The sequence below is a fragment of the Paramormyrops kingsleyae genome, chromosome 17 (assembly GCF_048594095.1).
Source record: "Paramormyrops kingsleyae isolate MSU_618 chromosome 17, PKINGS_0.4, whole genome shotgun sequence".
Lineage (NCBI taxonomy): Eukaryota > Metazoa > Chordata > Actinopteri > Osteoglossiformes > Mormyridae > Paramormyrops > Paramormyrops kingsleyae.
Window position 1 is genome coordinate 24,140,342 of NC_132813.1, and position 18,518 is coordinate 24,158,859.

An 18,518-nucleotide genomic window follows, 5' to 3' on the forward strand; every position below is an offset into this window, starting at 1 on the left:
ACCGGAACCAGAAGACGGACAGGTGGCACATAATCATGCGGCGTGTTTCCGCACTCGAAAACACAACAACGTATTCATTGTTTTGTACTTCTTTATTGCAATGTAAAAAATAGTATGACGAAAACACCATTGACAAATGACAACAAATAAACAAAAAAGAAAAGAGAACAGCTACAACAGGGAAAGAGGCACTGTTGCAAATTTTATAGTTTATCGATCGTCACAATTTTAACTTTTACTTTAGCTTTAGAGTTTGATGACAGTTTAATAGTTACAGTCCATGTTCATTTAAAAAAAAAACTGAACTGCAAAAAAGCTTTTCTGTTGCGACGTTAAAATGAAATTTGGCAAGTAAATGATAAAAATAACAGCATATTCCTGCTGGATTTTCGGTGTGGAGGGTATGCACATGACACCACCGTAGGCGGAAGTCACTGCGGTAATACCTGCTGGGTGGCAGAAAGACTGAGTGGCAGCATTGGTGTTCAACTTGAATGCTACGAAAACGCGCTTGAAATGGTGAAGAGCTGCTGTGCGACTGATTGTACAAATCGATATAGCAAGAAATCGGAGCTATCTTTTTACAGACTGCCGAAAAATAAAGAAAGGAGAATCAAATGGATCACTGCGATGCGCAGAAACAACTGGAATCCAGGCTCGGAAACGTGGATTTGCGGTTTTCATTTCGTGTCAGGTATGCTGAATTTTTGGGTAAAATCATACCTTAGGTTATATTCTGTATTGACTACTCATCAATGAAATGTTTATCATCATTCATTTCTATTCTGTGTAACTGTAAAGATTTTATGAGCATTTATTAAAAAACATCCACGATGGTTTGCCGCGTGTTATGCAAACAAAGTGGGGGGTGGTTAGTGTTAGCTTCGTCCTTTGTAATCCTACTTCGTGGAATACGCAAGTCAAATATTGTAAGTAATGAAACCATGTAAATAAATTAATATTATATGACTAGTAAAACTTTTTGTTTCAGGAAAAAAGAGTGATGATCCTCTACACCCTGACTATGTGCCAAGTATATTTAGTTTCACCTCCACCGCTGATCAAAACCTGGCTGTCAACAACCTGGAAAAATATCTACGATCTCAAGAAGTTTGTAAGAAAAGACATGTCAGCAGAAGTAGAGAACTAGCTGCCACAGCTCTTCTGAACCTGCATCAAAGTCCTGCATCACAAGCAGGGGCACAGGCTGTAGAAGTCCAAGACACTGAAGTCCAGACAGAGGAGACGCACAATGACATCAGCTCCTTACATGAACAGATTAAATCTTTAAATACTGAATGCCAATCACTGAGGGAGAAGGTTCACAAATTAGAAAGTGAGTTGAAGCGTCATACTCTTGACCCTTCACAATTTGATGACAGAAAGATGAAATTGTTCACAGGATTACCCAATTTACAGGCTTTCATGTTATTGTTCAGCAATGTGTCATCAGTTCTTTCTGCTAGTGCAGAACAGTCCCTCAAGCCTACTCAGGAACTTCTCCTTACACTGATGAAACTGCGCCTCAATCTGTCTGAGGAATTTTTAGGCCACCTCTTTGGGATTAATCAGTCAACAGTTTCAAGAATCTTTTGCCATTGGATACATGTCACAGTTGACAAACTTCAATTGACAACCGCCACCGAGTTTACCTAAACAAAAAGAACAAGCAGTTCACTGCAAGAATGGCTTTTTTTAATTATTATTTTTTTTTCTTAAATGGCAAAATGTACGTGATTTTACCTCTATGAATATTGTGGATGATTTAATTTTCTTGTGGAGACACATTATTTGTGCTTATTGAAAATCAAATGTTTTGATGTCATATATATATATCTGATAAATCTCGTCATTTTCATTGTTTCATATTCTCATGTGTAAATTTCTCCATAGGACATCTTGTTTTCATTCTAGAAAGAAATGGAACATTTATATATTTCACTTAGGCGCTCTGTGAATAAAAAAGCAATTACAACTTTAAAAACATATATTTTCTTCAAAATATTTCTTTACAACTGTATTTTGTACCCCCTAACATGTGTGTTGGTTTGTTATAAATATGTTGTTGTTTAATAATAAAAAAAGCGAGAGTCTGTTTAAAGACTTATTAATGCTTGTTATTGACGATTTGAAACCACTTGGATAATGTCTACACATTACCCCTTGCTTTTTGTGACGTGGCTGATAGCCAACATAAAACGCACAGATAAGGTAGCACAACTGCTCTTGTTTTAATTACAATGATTGTGAAAAGATGTTTTACTAAAACTGATGCAGTGATCAATACATAAAGGAATGTGATGTCAAGGCCACTGAAAACTTTTTTTTTTTTTTGTCCATGTCATATCACACACTGCCGTTCAGGCTACCTGCCTTTACCTGTGGTGAATGTACCATGGTGGCTGTAGTCTGAGTCTCTCCACAGCACAAACCTTCTGGTATCACAGTCTCCAAAGGCCTTCCGCCTGGCACACCCGACTTCCTTCGGGCCGGACTTTACTGTTGTGGGGTCCACTATTCACTCCAACACTACTGTTAACACACTCAAATTTAAGATAGTTACTCTTGAATGCTGATAATTGTGTCACCCTTATCAGAACACTGAAATAATATGGTCATTTTTTTCTGACATAGCTCAGTGTTTTTGCGCATGTGTAGAACGGATCGTGCTTCCGGGTATGGATCGGGCACCGACCCGCGAATCTCCAATGGAGGAAACAGGAAGTAAATGAAAATGACGGGAAAGTCGTCTTCGAAATGTTTACACCGTACGTATATCAAGCGAAGAGCCCTCACCATGCGAAGTATACTCTATAAAAACCCGTTCGCCAATGAAGAAAATGGTTAAATATTTAAGTATACGTTACATTACAATTGGACGTCATTAAACGGCGTTTTACCTGAATCGTCAGTTTGTTGCTTAGTTAAATGAACACGCTGTGTCGTACGATTAAACGATCATGAGTGCATGATAGGTACTCCGTTGTATTCCTCTAGATTGCTTAAGCCGCGTAAATTTCTGGTTTTAGTTTGTAAATTGCTCATTCTAAGCGATGGAACCATATATTTTAATAATATGTTTAAAATGCTTATGCCTTTGAAGTCTTGGATGCATTCGTGTTTAAGTTTTATTGTATGTTTCTTGTGTTTCATAGTCGAAAAACTAAACATGCCGAAAGCAGTCTAATATGACTCTATGGCCCTTGTGGTTTGAATCACCATGGCAAAGAAAAGAAACCTATCCGATCTGGTGGTGGCGTGTGAATGGGCCGCTTGCACCTTCAAAGGTCGAACCATGGAGGAGCTCTGTGACCACATGTCACTTCATTTAAAGGAGCACCTGGGAGATGGGGATGCCATGGAAGAGCTAGGTGGGTGGAAAAAAAACTGCAAAATGTGTGTGTGCATGTCTGTATGTGTATGTGTGTTCTTAGCGTTTCGGTCTTGACCATAAGGCTCTGGAGGTGTTTCCCTGAGCGCAGCCATTGGAACAGTTTACAGCAAGGGTAGTGAGTGTCTCCGATTATATTTAATGCCCTGGACCTACATCACTGAATGTAGATGTCCTGCAGGGCAGGCAATTTTGTCCTGGTGATTCACTTTGTGCACAGTGTCAGCCTCTGCAGGGCCCTGTGGTCCTCAGAGCTCCAGCTGCCATAGCAGGCAGAGATTCTCCCACAAAGCACAGATCCAACAGTAACACTGTACAAGGTTTTTTGCAGTGCAGAGATGTTGAATTTCCTCAGCTGCCTCAGGTGATAGTAACTCCTTAGTTTGCTGCATCAGGGTGCATATGTGGGTTGTCCATGTCAGGTCCTCAGAGAAGTTTACTATGAAGTACCTATAGCTGCTAACTCTCTCCACTGAGTCCCAAAAATCTTGAGTTGTACTTCCTCCGCTGCTCCCTCCTGAAGTCCATGGCCAACTCCTTGGTAGAGATGTTCGGGTTCAAATTGTTAGCCACCAGAGAGACAGCTCTTCTGCCTCATCCAGATATGCCATCTCATCCTGGCTGGAGATCAGATATACCATTTCATGATGGTGTTGGAGCTGTGTGGCTATACGGTCATATGTATTACGGGTAGGCGATATGACAAAAATCAGTCACGGATGATTTTTTTTCAGGCAGGACCCTGATCCACAATCTTACCACGATTCTTTCTCATGTTCATTTTTAAGACTATTTTCAAATTACTGCATGGTTTAGCAGCTGATGCACTCACGTGCCTTCCCCTCGCTGTTTGACTGGCAGAGTACTCTTTTGGGCATTTTCTTTTATGGTAGTGAAAATGGTTTGTCATGTTGTCATCCAATGTGCATATTTTTCAAATAACTGTTGTTTGCTCCGTGCTGGTTCTGGAATATCCAAATAAGTTCCAAAATACCAACGTTAAACTCTTTTTAGGGAGCAGTTCCTCCATGACATCCATACTGCTACATTGCCAAATATTAAATGTGCTGCATGTTGGGACAAGTGAGCAAAAAGGAGAGGAGAAGAAATCCAAGACACTACCTACTGTTTGCTGTTACTGGTTTATTGGTTTGTCAAAATGGATATGGCTGACAAAACAACATATGATGGGTGTATGAGCCAAAGAACTGCAACTGCTAGAATGTGCACTGTAGAATGATATTAACGATCTCTCTGTAAATGCAGATCGTGGAGGCATTTTAATCGCTCATGATCCAATATTGTCAAATCGCATACCTGTGTGTGTGTGTGAGAGAGAGAGAGTATATTTAAAACTTGCTTCACGTGTAAAACAGATTTGTAAGAATCTGGTTTTTTTTTTGTAAACATTGAATAAATATATTGTTATCCAAACAGAAGTTGCTTCAGAGTTGTTTTATAAAAGTGTCTTTAAATAAATACAGTGATAGCCTTCAGTTCTCTGAGTGTTATGGTTTATATGCTAACTTGTGTGTCCCCATTTTAATAATCACAGTATTTCACTGCTGTTTTCTAATGCTTCCTTTAGATGACTTTGCATGTCTGTGGGATGGCTGTCAGTTTCTAGCCATGGGGAGTCCTAGTGAACTGGTTGTGCACGCACACTTCCATATCTTCCATGCAAAGCTCAAGTTTATTGGAGCTCAGCTGCTACAGTCCCACCCAGAGTTACCTAGCTGCAGCCAGGATCTGCACAACAACAACCTGATCCCAGAACTGTCAGAAAGATTTCTGTGCCAGTGGGAACACTGTGATGTGAGTATGTTGGCTTCATTTAATATTGCGGCCTGTATTCTAAGTGCACAAATGATATGGGGTCTTCCACATATGGAATACAATGAATATGATAATTCCAGCCGGTTTTCAGCCTAAAACAGAGATATTGTCTTTCACAGAGCAATTTTAACAATCCTGAGTGGTTCTACCGTCATGTGGACATGCATGCACACTGCACTGAGATGCAGCCTCTTGCTGACCAGCAACAGGCACTGTTCTGCAGTTGGAAAGGTAAATGATCAGTAGCGGCAGAACAAATAGTGCTGTTTGTTTTAAAAACATACTTTCTTTTTCCTCAGGATGCTCAGGATATTTGAATACCTTACTTCATTGGTGCTTTGAAAAAGTATTGAGATCCATTGATAATTTTATATTCCATAAGGAATGTTAAGGGTCATGACCAGGGGCGGATTAAGGTGTACAGAGGCCCCTAGGCTACAGTAGTCTGTGGGCCCCCCAAACCCACCCCCCTCCGCGCCAATGGGGGCCCCCTTGCAGGCTGGCACACGTGGGGCCCCTAGGCTTAAGCCATATCTAGCCTGTGCGTTAATCCGCCCCTGGTCATGACACTTAAAATCAAGAACACAGAATTAAATAATGCAGAAGGATTGTATGACTAAGCTTTTCTAAAGTGAATAAGCACAAAATAGTTAGTGGCCTTAAATCGTTTTGATAATCACACTTTTTAAATATATTACATTTATTTGTTTAACTGCATTATTTTTTGGTTTCACAAAACGGGTAATGAAAAAAAGGATTTGATACTTTTTCAAGGCACAAATGGTTTTTTTTGTTATTGGTTTTTAGTTATTGGTGAAGCCAGTGGGTTTTATGCTGCCGTGGCTTGATTTGAATTTTGAAAACTGAAAAAGAAAACGTGGAGTAGAGGTGGCCTTTTCTGTTTTTCCATATCCTGCAATGCAAGGACTCCATGCGGTAGCACCTGCGCATCCACGTGCAGGGCACAGTTAGGGTAACCCTAACACCTTTCTCATTTTCCATAGGTTGTGATGCCTTCTTCAAGATTAAGTACCGTCTGCGGGAGCACCTGCGCAGTCACACGCAGGAGAGGCTGGTTGCGTGCCCCACGTGTGGCTGCATGTTTTCCAGTAACACCAAGTTTTTTGACCACATCCACCGGCAAGCAGAACCAGAAGGTAATGGGCCCTCTGTTCCACTAGTTCAGCTTTGCCTGTGTTTAAAGCTGGGACTGGGGGTGAAGATATTACACTAGCAGCAAAGGAAGAAATGCCACGGACCTTGACACAGAGACCCATTTCCCTTTACTCAGTCTTCAAAATTGGAAAGACCGGAGAACATGCCATTTAATATATCGATTAAAGTATCAATTATTATTATTATTATTATTATTAAGGCAGATGTGTGCTGATCTTCGTAAGTCAGGAAATGGGTACAAGAAAATAGCTACTTGCCTAAACTTGCCCATATCTACAGTTAGAGCAATAATTAAAAAGTTTAAAACAGATGGAACTCTGACAAAGGCTGGACGAGGACTAAAGTTTATCTTGTCACCACACACAGTGAGGAGGATGGTAAGGGAGATAAAACGGTACTGGGACTTAAACTGGAACCGTGTGCTTTGGTCAGATGAGACTAAGAGTGAGTTTTTTTAGTAATTGTGGCACCGGTGATTTTGTTAAAAATAATAATTCCTTAATGATGGATTTTTGGAAAAAAAAATTACTTAAGTTAAAGGTTAGATTTTTCTAATTCTTTTAGTGTGAGATTATGCTACTGCAATAAAAAATAATTTATTATACTTGCTATTATACATGTATTTTTAAGTATCCTTGATTGTGAGAAAGGTGTTCTATAAATAAAACTTATTATTATTATGTTATTATTATTGTTGTTGTTGACCCAAGCTTTAATTGCAATCTGATTAGAAGAACAGATTCAATGAGATCAGGGGGGTGTTCCACAAAGCAGAATTATTCAGTTAGCTGGGTTTAATTTAGCTGGAAGTCATGATTGTCCAGTAGAAATGCTCCTTACCTAAACTCTTATTGGGTAATCATGAGTTCTAGCTAAGTTAAACCCAGCTAACTGAGAAATCCTGCTTCGTGGAACATCCACCTGGATAGCGTCACAAGAAATAAAATATTTGCTAGGGCTGCATGATATTGGAAAAATAAAAAATATTACAATGTTTGTTTTTATTGCAATAAATTTTGGGATATTTATAAAGTTAAAAAGGAGTTCAAAATAAATTTCTCACAACAGGAAGGAAAATTATTATTTTTTTAAATATACTACAAACCCTTGAAAACAACCAGCCATTAGAATTGCAAATCTTAGTCATTTTTGTCTCTTATGACAGAGTGAAATTGTTTTAGCAAAACTTAAACCCACCATGCTATAATGTCCACACAGTATGAAGGTATGAAAGCCTGATCTCAACCCAACTATCGTGGTCATTGCAATGTGAGAATTGCATGTGTGTAACATTTAGTGATGATATTAATATCGCACAGCCCTATAGTCGGTTTTGAATTCATTACAAGAAACCCCGCCTTGCATTGTGATTATCGTCCTGTGCAAGTACCAGTTTTTCATGCCAGTGGAAAACACAAGATGTACCATTGACCTTTCTACTGTTTTGAAATACCAAAAGTTCAGTACCTGGTGCAGAAGAAAACTGCCTTTAAATGGGCTGAGTAGGTGATGGGGCTGTCCGGTGAATACGTTGTCATCCTTCTGACATCCCCCTTTCTAATTTAGTAATACAGTATTATATTATTAATGCATACTCCTCCTGCCCTCCCCAACCTCTGCAGTTTCTAGTGGATGGATCAACTGGAAATGTAGGTAATATGTATGTGTGTAATGGTTTATAGTGCACTGTGGGGCTACTGTAGCCTGTGATTTAAGTTGTTGAACGGGCATCAGACTAGTGTTTTTCGAAAGTTGAAATCTTAAGTCACAGGCTAATGAGAGAACAGCATATTCTTAATAGGTTTACCAGGCTTTAATGAGACTTGATTTTTAGCAGAGGTATTAAACTTAACATATATTTTTTAACGATATTTAGTTGAATCTTCTGGCCTTTGCAGAATCCTTTGTGTGTGAGCACTGTGGCAAACGCTTTGCCAATGAGAGGCTTCTGAGAGACCATGTTCGTCAGCATGGTGAGAGAAACACTGCACTATTCTCTTATACCACTATAAACATAATGACTAATATCTCAAGTAAGAGATATTATTCAGTCAAGAAGAGTTGCATTTAGCTATATGTCTGTAAACCTTTTGGCATGTGTTGTAGGCGGCTAGGGGTTGTGAAACACAGAAATGAAACAAAATTTGTAAAACCTATTGTGTCAGTTTTGTTGTGATTGGGACATGGGACAGAACTGTAGTGCTTCACAGTAGCTGTTACATGTTGAGGGAAAATGCTAAGAAATTGTGACTTTTTTCCCTACTGTTGTATAGTGAACCACATTAAGTGTCCTCTGTGTGACATGACCTGTACTTCTCTGGCATCCTTGAAGACTCACATCAAGTTTCGGCACTGTGATGAGCGTCCATTTTCCTGTGACTTCTGTGAGAGCAGGTGATTGAGTTCAGGTCATCTACCAGTATCTGTACCTGTGTGTTCAACTGGCCAGCATTATTTTTGCAAATGAAGATATGTACAAATCAGTGCCACTACCTTCTCCTGTGTGAATAATATTTTTTGCTATTCCTCTCCAGCTTCAAGAATCAGCATGACCTGAGGAAGCACATGGAAACTCACAATGAGGGAGCTGCTTTTCACTGCAGTGTAGCAGGGTGTGGCTACTCCTCTCGTATGGCCCATACTATGAACCAACACTACAAGAGGGTCCACGAGGTTAGCCTGCATGGTGCTCCGCAAAACCCACATACATAAATTATGGCTGTCACTATTGATTCATCAAGAATCTACCGATTTTAATCTGACAATACATCAAGCAATCATCCATCTATCCATTTTTTGTAACCAATTGTCCTATTCAGGGTCACGGGGGGGGGTCCAGAGTCTATGGGTGCAAGGCAGGGAACAACCCAGGGTGGGGTGCCAGTCTCCAACCCATTGCAGGGCACACTCACACCCCATTCACACCTAGGGGAAATTTGGTAACGCCAATTAATCTCAGTATGTTTTTGTACTGTGGGGGGGGGAACTGGAGTTCCCAGAGGAACCCTCACAATGACACAGGGACAACAGGCAAACTCCACACACGGAGCCATGGCGGAGACTCAAACCCTGGTCCCAGAGGTGTGAGGCAGTAGTGCTAACCACTGCACCACCGTGTCGCCCCATCAAGTAAATGTTTCTAATAAAAATATATGTATATTGCACATTGCAATTGCACGAGGTAGGAACCAGCCACTGTAGGGTGCACAATCAGTCACACATACAGTCAGTTTAGGCACTCCGGTTCACTTAAGTTGCAGATATTTGGACAGTGTTTTAAGATGTATTTACATGGCAGTTGTGCTGTGGTTATATCTTTCTGCATTGCAAAACTTCAGACAACTGCATTTTCCTGCACTTTTAATATGAAGTGCTTCCACACAACTGAGGCTGTCTTCCTTCCGCCTTATTGCCAAGTAATCGAGAAGGAAAATTTTAACCGAAGTTAAATGAGTAATCATGATAGCTGTAATACAAATATTACAACAGTATTGAATGACTAATTCCTAAATTCCTGTATTTTTATAGTGCCTGAGGACAATAACTCTTCAGATTGATGTTGGACTAATTTAGCAGTGTGGATGCCAGTGTTTCCACTTGAAAACTCCGTTTCCAATAGAAATGAGCCTTAGCAATCTAGGCTGATAATTTAAAGAGTTGTGATATTCTCCACAGGGTGATATGGTGTCTAAGTACAAATGCCATCTGTGTGACAAGAGCTTTTCCTGGTGCTATACACTGACCCTACACCTGCGGAAGAAGCATGACCTCAAGTGGCCCTCTGGACACTCCCGCTTCAGGTGGGTGATCTGTGAGTGACATTTGACTTTGTTATAACTAAGGATGCACTGACTGTTCGGCTAGTGACTAGAAATTGGTGATTTTTGCCTTGATCAGTGCTTACCAGCAATCAGGCAAATAAATATGGCCAATTTTAAGAGCTGATTTTTTAATCTAAAGTGGCGTACAAGTAAGCCAATTAGCACATTATAATAGTGACCATATTCGCTTTTTTCCCTGGAATTTTCCTCTTTTTTTCGGGACCTAAAAATGCCTGAAATGTTTGTGGTTTCACTTGGCTTCATGTTGACATTTGCGTTCTGCAGTCCGAATACTTTCTGTGTGCATATTTGCGGTGCTTTGATGCCTCTTTGCATCCTGCCCTCACTGTCTTGACTATGAAAGTCTATGACTTTCCATAGCAAAATATGATCAGCCTACATTACAAACATACATGACTAGGCAGAAGCACTACAACAAAAACAGACCAATGAGAAACAAACCAGTTTCAGCCTGCATAACTTCTCAGCGCTGTCTGTATATCTCACTTCTTTGTCAATTATCTATTTCAATCAAGCTTAATTTAGTGGCTAGATCTGGATCTAACATTTAAATGATCTTTTTTAACTAGTTGGATAACTTGGTGAAAAAAACAGACTTTATATACCATTGGACTGTTAAAAATGTTGTATTTGTGTCATACGGTAAACAGCAAATGGTCCATAGCTATGCTGTGCAGCATGGCTGATGAGGAAGAATTGGTTCCAAAAAAGGTTTGATTTTGATTGTGTGTATTTGCAAAATTTGATGTGGACCAGTCTATTGTAATTTGCAAGACTTGTAAAGATACTGTTCATACAGCAGGTGGCAACACAACCAATCTTTTTAACCACCTGGAACATTAGCACCCACAACCAATCACATGGAATGTCTGGCTATGCTTATATGGGTGAGCAGGTCATTCTCAGCGACATTATCTTCCATACGTTCTTAAGTAACCAAACAGAAGCATGCACTTCTTACTGACCCAATATTTAAATTCTTACTTTGATTATTTAATTTTTATTTAATTTAGCCATCATTTGTTTGTATTTGTTATAAAGGAAGTGTCCGGTTAATGATCAAAGTGATAAATGTTCAATTAAAAAGGGAAAAAAATAATAAAAAGCACTTTTTTCTATTATTAGTTTTTTTTATATGTATATTATTTTACATCCCTTAATAAATAATATTATTGTTGTTATTATTAAGAACATAAGAACTATACAAACGAGAGGAGGCCATTCGGCCCATCGAGCTCGCTTGGGGAGAACTTAACTAATAGCTCAGAGTTGTTAAAATCTTATCTAGCTCTGATTTAAAGGAACCCAAGGATTCAGCTTGCACTACGTTATCAGGAAGACTATTCCATACTCTGACTACACGCTGTGTAAAGAAGTGCTTCCTTAAATCCAGTTTGAAATGTTCTCCCGCTAATTTCCACCTATGGCCACGAGTTCTTGTATTGGAACTAATGCTGAAGTAACTATTCGGTTGAACAGCATCCAAACCTGTTAGAATCTTATAGACCTGGATCATGTCCCCCCTCAGTCTCCTTTGCTTGAGGCTGAACAGATTTAGCTCAAATAACCTTTCCTCGTATGACATTCCTCTAAGACCAGGAATCATTCTTGTGGCCCTACGCTGCACCTTTTCTAAGGCCGCTATGTCCTTTTTAAGATATGGTGACCAAACCTGTACACAATATTCTAGGTGAGGTCTCACCAAGGAATTGTATAATCTTAGCATTACCTCCCTTGACTTAAACTCCACACACCTGGAGATATACCCCAACATCCTATTGGCCTTTTTTATTGCTTCCCCGCACTGGCGAGAATGAGACATGGAAGCATCAACATACACACCAAGGTCTTTCTCATAATCAGCTACTTTTATTTCAGTAGGTCCCATAAAATACCTGTACTTTATATTTCTGCTCCCTACATGGAGTACCTTACATTTGTCTATGTTAAATTTCATCTGCCAGGTGTCAGCCCAGTCACTAATTAAATTAAGGTCCCGCTGTAGCTGCTGAGCCGCTAGTTCAGTATCTGCTACACCACCCACCTTGGTGTCATCTGCAAATTTCACCAGTTTACTGTATATATTGGTGTCTATATCATTTATGTAAATTAGGAACAAAAGTGGTCCTAAAATCGAACCCTGCGGTACCCCACTATGAACGCAGGCCCACTGTGACATTGAGCCTCTTATAACTACTCGCTGCTTCCTATCCGTTAACCAGTTATCAATCCAGGTCGCTACAGTTCCTAAAATACCTGTCGCTTTGAGTTTAAGTGAGAGCCTCTTGTGGGGAACAACATCAAAAGCCTTTTGGAAATCTAAGTAGATGACATCATAGGCCTTCTTATTATCAACTTCCTGAGTAGCTTCCTCAAAAAACTCCCAACAGATTTGTTAAACAGGATCTACCTCTCCTAAATCCATGCTGGCTATCCCTCAAAATGTTATTTGAGTCCAGGTAATCTACCATTTTCTCTTGATTATAGCCTCCATAACTTTACCAGTTATACAACTTAGACTGATTGGCCTATAGTTTGACAAATTACTTCTATCCCCTTTTTTGAAAATGGGCGTTATGTTGGCATGCTTCCAATCAGAAGGTACCACACCTTCAGATAAGGATTTTTGAAACAGTAATGTTAAGGGTCGGCAAATAATATCCCTCATCTCTTTTAACACTATAGGTAAGATGCCATCAGGGCCCTGTGATTTATTTATTTTGAGTAAGCTAGGCTTTGCAAAACATCAGCTTCAGTTATATATATATTAGTTATAGACGATGTTGGATTAGTAATAAGAACTGGTAAGTTACTAGTGTCCTCAACAGTGAATACCCGTGCAAAACTATCATTGAACTCATTTACTATGTCAATGTCGTTTTCAATTATAAGACCCTTACTATCCTGCAGATTAGTAATTTCAGCTTTTAGAGCTCTTTTAGAGTTAAAATACTGGAAGAAACTTTTAACGTCATCCTTAGCCTCCAATGCGATCTTCCTTTCGACATTCCTTTTATTATTATGCTACACATTGTGTTTTTTGTAATGAAAGACTTGCTAGTTACTATGCTGCAAACAGTATTTCTTGTAATGAAAGACTTGTATTAAATTCAGTATGTAAAGCATGAACAAAAAGATGTCAAAGAACTATCCCAAAAACATTTGGAACGACCTGTTTCATTCAACACTTACAGAGCTATTTTTATTTAAAAAGGTTATTTAAAATATTTTAAAGCTAAGTTCAGTAAAGAACTGTTAAAAAAATATTTAGTCTGCTAATTATTATTAAACTTAAGAAAATTGTAACTGGCCAGGGGTGCGTTTCCCAAAACCATAGTTGCTAACTATGTTAGCAACTTGCGTGGTTCAAACTATGTAAGTACGACGCAGGTGTTTCCCAAAACCATAGTTCGAACGAACGTTTGTAAACACTGTCGTTAAGTTGCGTAGTTCGAACTACAGTTCTCGAGCTGTAGTTAGAAGCTTAGTTCCGGGTAAATATGTCGGCGATGGTGGAAAATGCAGTCTAATAAGGGTATAGTCACCGTGTAAGTAAGAAATGTAATAATCATTAATACCTAATAAATAATAATTTAGCTGTATGATCACATATAATGTGAAGTTGTCTGAAAATGTAGTTTGAAATGTAATTGTTGTATGGGTCTCTGGTCATAAGTACGGTAACTGTATGTAGTGAGCAATGGGGACAATTCTCAGACTGCAAAGTATTGTATTAGCACAGGGGTGGCTAATTTTATCCAGAAAGGCCCGTTAGGCACGCAACTTTTCGCTGCAGCTCCGTGCTTAGAGTAGTACGTAGAGGGCTGATAGACTGAAGAGTTCGCACAACTGGGTTTGAGCAACTGATCGAACGGTTATCCCAAAAAAACCTGCAAACACACCGGCCCTTTCTGGATAAGATTGCCCACCCCTGTAGTAGCATATGCAGTTCGTGTGTATTGCTTGGTAAAGGATATTGTGTACCCTGTGGTCATTGTGCCATATGGTACACTTCGCCACATATAGTAAAAAAAATAGAGAATAAAAAAACATTACTAAAATAAAAAGAAAAGAATAAAACCCAAAAATAATAATAATAAATCATTGTCCCTTGTATGTGTACATGTGTGTATTTGTAGCCCTATGCAGACCATTGGCTGTTGTGCAGTTTCTTCATTACACACATAATATCAGAGGGACAACAGTCGCCTTAGAAAAGACTACAGCACTTTGATGAAGTACTCCTTATTCACTGACAGGTGTCATTGCCATATTGGCAGAGTAGAATGACACTACAGCGGTCAGATAAGAATCCATGCCTTTGTACTCTGGAAATGACATCTGTGATAAGAACATAAGAACATGGATATTACATGCACCTGTCTATTCCAGTCAGCCACTAACATTCTGTTAGCAACAACAGATGGCGCGTCTTTCACAAAATGCAATGTCATAGCTAAAAATTAGTCTGTTTACCACTCAAATAAGCGTCTCATTATTTTGTCGCTATTGCTATTTTTTCCATATTATTGGTGTTATGTGACTGACACAATAAATTGATTATATATATATATATATATGATTATTATATATTTATATGATATTACACAGTTGTGCGAATTTTTGTTCACAACCGGCTGTGAACGTTAGACCATTCATATAAAGTTTGTTAGTTGTTGCGCACGACTCACCGTGAGTCAGACCAATCAGAGCTGGAACCATTGTAGTTCGAACTACAGTAGTCCCAACTAACTAACGTGATTCAAACTACTGTGGTACGACGGTTTTGGGAAACAGTCGTACTTCAGATGTTGGTTAGTTTGAACTACCATAGTACGATGCATCGTTAATGCTAACTTCCGTCGTCGTTTGGGAAACGCACCCCATGGTGGGTATTGGCAGGTCAGGCTTTAAAAAAATGGCAGTCGGGATCAGTCAAGGAAAATGTAATCGTGCATCCCTAGTCATAAAAATGTATGTTACACAAGGCTATTAAAATATTCTTTGCAGATAAAATTAACCTTTGAAAGAAAGGGTTTAAGGTTAAAGCTACTTCAGCATTTCATAGGAATCCAAACTTACCTTATGTACATCTGGTTTTTGTTATACAGTAGTAATACATATACATTTTAGTGGTAAGAGATAGTACACTGCATCTCTTCATCTCTATTTAGTGGCCACTTTTATAGATGCTAATATGCGGTGCCTTTTATGACCCCCTATGGTCTCCCTATCCACCTCAAAAGTTGATGTGGTTTGTCCAATGAGATGCCTTTCTGAATACCACTATCGTGCTGAGCTGTATTTAGTTTTTTTTGTATTTGCTGTTAGCTTTTTTGGAGTCTGTTTTCCTCTGACCACTTTCATTAACAATGTGCTTTTTGCAACAGAAATTTCATAGTTTGGGTGTTTTCACTTATCACACGTCATTCTCTCTCAGTTGCAGTATGTGTAAGTGCAGTGGAGTGTGACTCTTGCAACAATCATTCCATGTTTAAAATCGCTTAGTTCACATGTCGAAGCCATTGTAATACTCCAGTAACTGGACCTGTTGACCCTGTCTGAAAGCTCTGTACATTCATTTGCAGCTGCATGATTCACTTTTTGGAGTAGCAGGCTATATGCCTTAACAACTAGGTCACACATAAAGTGCATATTGAATGCACTAGAGTAGGGGTCACCAACTATTTTTCAAGGAGGGCCAAATTCCATCAGCAACACAAAGCCAAGGTCCTCTGCATTTCGGAAAAAAATGTCAGCTGGGTCCGGTCCGGATTCTGTTGTGTTTCAGATGCGAACTTGAGTCCACCAGCTGGTGATCACTGTACTAGAATGTGGCCGTTACCTTTCTTTCATCATCAGCATTTATTTCTTTATGCACATATATGAATACATTTTTCTGTAAATTATATAAAAATTCCCCATTCACTTTCTCATAACTCTATTTACAGTCAGTCACAATCAGAATCAGTGTTAACCACCAATTTTGTCTTTAGGTGACTATATACTGTGTTTACATATGCCATTACTGTACTAATAATGTTCTGAAGTATACTTTGAGAATAAAACCTGCAGTTTTATCATTTTAATTTGTCCTCCCCTCAGATACAAAGAAGATGAGGATGGGTATTTACGGCTGAATATGGTGCGCTACGAGACTGTAGAGGTAACGGAGGAGATCATGAAGAATATGGCCAAGAAACGGACTCCCCGGAAGGCCTCTGGTTCCAGCAGCCAGACCAGGCGCCCTGCCCTCCCAGGAGGGAGCTCCCACAGCATGTCTCCTTCCTCATCCTCCAGTCCCATTGCCCCCTCCTCAGAGCTGCCTGCTTCCCAGAGCCCCCGGGACTTCAGCCAGTCAGAGTACTGTCCTCTGACTACAGTCACAGATTTGGTCAGTGACCATGACAGCAGTAAGGATGTGGCTCGGTCTGCTGCCCCCTTTGGGGCCGTAAAGGCCCTAACTGAAGTGGCTCGTGGGCTGGGCATGGATGTAGTGTAGCTCAAGGCTTCAGCCTTCGCTGGACAGTGAGCTGCATTTTCTTAGGGTTGTCATACAGCAGTGTCCTAGTACGTCTTTGCAGAAAAGAACTATGCATTAGCTTATATTGGATTTCCGCTGACATGAATTTACACCTCTCATGTAAATATACAAAGCACATTCCATTAATAGGGTCATCTACAATGGCCATGCCCTAATTCCAGTTTTACTTTAATCTTTGAGTTGTTTGCCATGAAGTTTAAATTGCTCCAACAAGATGATCGGATAGGTTTTGTTTGAAACGTGACTGTCATACATTTCATTTAGCCCTGTCAAAAGGCTTTTGTTACATTCACTCTAATGTAAGGCTAGTATATTAAATGTCGTTGATTTTGCTGTAATGTAGGAATTCTCTTTAAAATGATCAATAGAGGTGGACTTCATCAGCTTTGTTTGGGTCACTGTCATGTACCAGTTATCAAGCTGTCATGTATTTTCCCTTTGGTTAATTCCTATACTTATTTTATAAATAAATAGTTTTAATGTTTCCATAATATTCTCATCTTTTCCTCATCATGACAATCAACCATACAAATCAAAAAAAGCAATCTGATGACATTTAACTGTCTATGAACCAATATTATATTAATATATATTATAGTAATTTAAAGATATTGTATTATATTATTGTATTATACATATCAATTGTTATATTAATATAATATGTAATATAATTATTATATTCATATTAGATTAATATCATTATAATGTTGAACCAATACATTCTTCTTTTTTCTTAATACTACTTCTTTTTGGGCTTATAACCAAGTATTCAGTGACTTGATTAGATTTAGGTTTACTGTGAATTTCGTAAAGGGTGCTAATTACTCAAATGAGTGTCATTTTGAGTAATTGCGCATGTTATATCGCCCTGCTGCTAATCTGGCATGGTTGTGACAGTGAATCAGCTTCCATGGTGGGCTGTTGGTACAGTTTTCTGCAATACATCCACTCATTCAGTAATAGGTGAATTTAAAGCCCCAATAATAGCTTAACTAAAGTAATTAAGTGCACATAGAGCAAAACTCAAATTAAGGTTAAATCCTTCATTTCCTTGCTGAAGGCCTATGAACATTTGTCTCTCTTGCAAAGGCTCAAATCGGCAATCTTCTGATTACAGGCACACAGAGACTTAACCTGCTGAACCACTCACTAGCCATCAGTGATATAAAGTTACCAGTTAGTTTGAAATGGTTGACAAATGAATTACAAAATTTGCATATTACTTTTTAAAATATTTCCATAACAGAATAAAATTCATATTATAGTCACACACACATACTGTATATATATATATATATATATATATATATATGCTGTGTGTGTGTGTATATATACACACGCACACGCAACCCCTTTCCTGTGTAAAATATAAATAAAAACAAGGCAATGATTTACAAATCAAAGAAACCCATATTTGAAAACAGGGCAAAGACAACATATAAAATGTTGAAACTAAGTTATATTACTTTCTGGCAAATACACTGCCCAGCCAAAAAAAAAAAGTCACCATTTGAATTTTTCATTGGACCGCCTTTAGCTTTGATTATGGTGCACATTTGTCATGGCATTGTTTCCACAGGCTTAAGCAACATCTCACTCTTTATTTTAATCCATATTTGCATTAATTTCTCACCAAGATCCTGTATTGACAAGTGAGTTGAACCACTCCGTAAAGCCTCCTTCAGCACATCCCAAAGACCTTCAATGAGGTTAAGGTCACAACTCTGTG

General features: G+C 38.9%; 1 protein-coding gene and 1 long non-coding RNA gene across 5 annotated transcripts; both read left to right on the plus strand.

The window, feature by feature from the left end:
- Window positions 1–10: 10 nt before the first annotated feature.
- On the plus strand, window positions 11–2,107 carry LOC111859711 (uncharacterized). Its single transcript, XR_011983347.1, has 2 exons — window positions 11–694; window positions 992–2,107. It is a non-coding gene; the product is annotated as an uncharacterized lncRNA (long non-coding RNA).
- A 551-nt stretch (window positions 2,108–2,658) lies between these two features.
- On the plus strand, window positions 2,659–17,280 carry LOC111859718 (histone H4 transcription factor). Of its 4 annotated transcripts, none has more exons than XM_023842675.2 (10): window positions 2,659–2,768; window positions 3,156–3,371; window positions 4,980–5,206; window positions 5,347–5,458; window positions 6,232–6,384; window positions 8,302–8,376; window positions 8,677–8,797; window positions 8,938–9,076; window positions 10,079–10,203; window positions 16,351–17,280. In XM_023842675.2, exons 2-10 carry the CDS (start codon window positions 3,221–3,223, stop codon window positions 16,745–16,747), a joined length of 1,500 nt encoding a protein of 499 aa, XP_023698443.1. In that variant the 5' UTR covers window positions 2,659–2,768; window positions 3,156–3,220; the 3' UTR covers window positions 16,748–17,280. The 4 variants fall into 4 exon arrangements, with proteins under 4 accessions (XP_023698443.1, XP_023698444.1, XP_023698445.1 ...); XM_023842676.2 differs by having other exon boundaries at window positions 2,719–2,843; XM_023842677.2 differs by having other exon boundaries at window positions 2,729–2,804.
- Window positions 17,281–18,518: the final 1,238 nt, after the last annotated feature.

Coding starts and splice junctions, on each gene's coding strand:
- LOC111859718 (XM_023842675.2), top strand. CDS start 3,221: ATGGCAAAGAAAAGAAACCTATCCGATCTGGTGGTGGCGTGTGAATGG. Junction 9,077..10,078: donor ACTACAAGAGGGTCCACGAG/GTTAGCCTGCAT, acceptor TATTCTCCACAG/GGTGATATGGTGTCTAAGTA. Junction 10,204..16,350: donor TCTGGACACTCCCGCTTCAG/GTGGGTGATCTG, acceptor TCCTCCCCTCAG/ATACAAAGAAGATGAGGATG.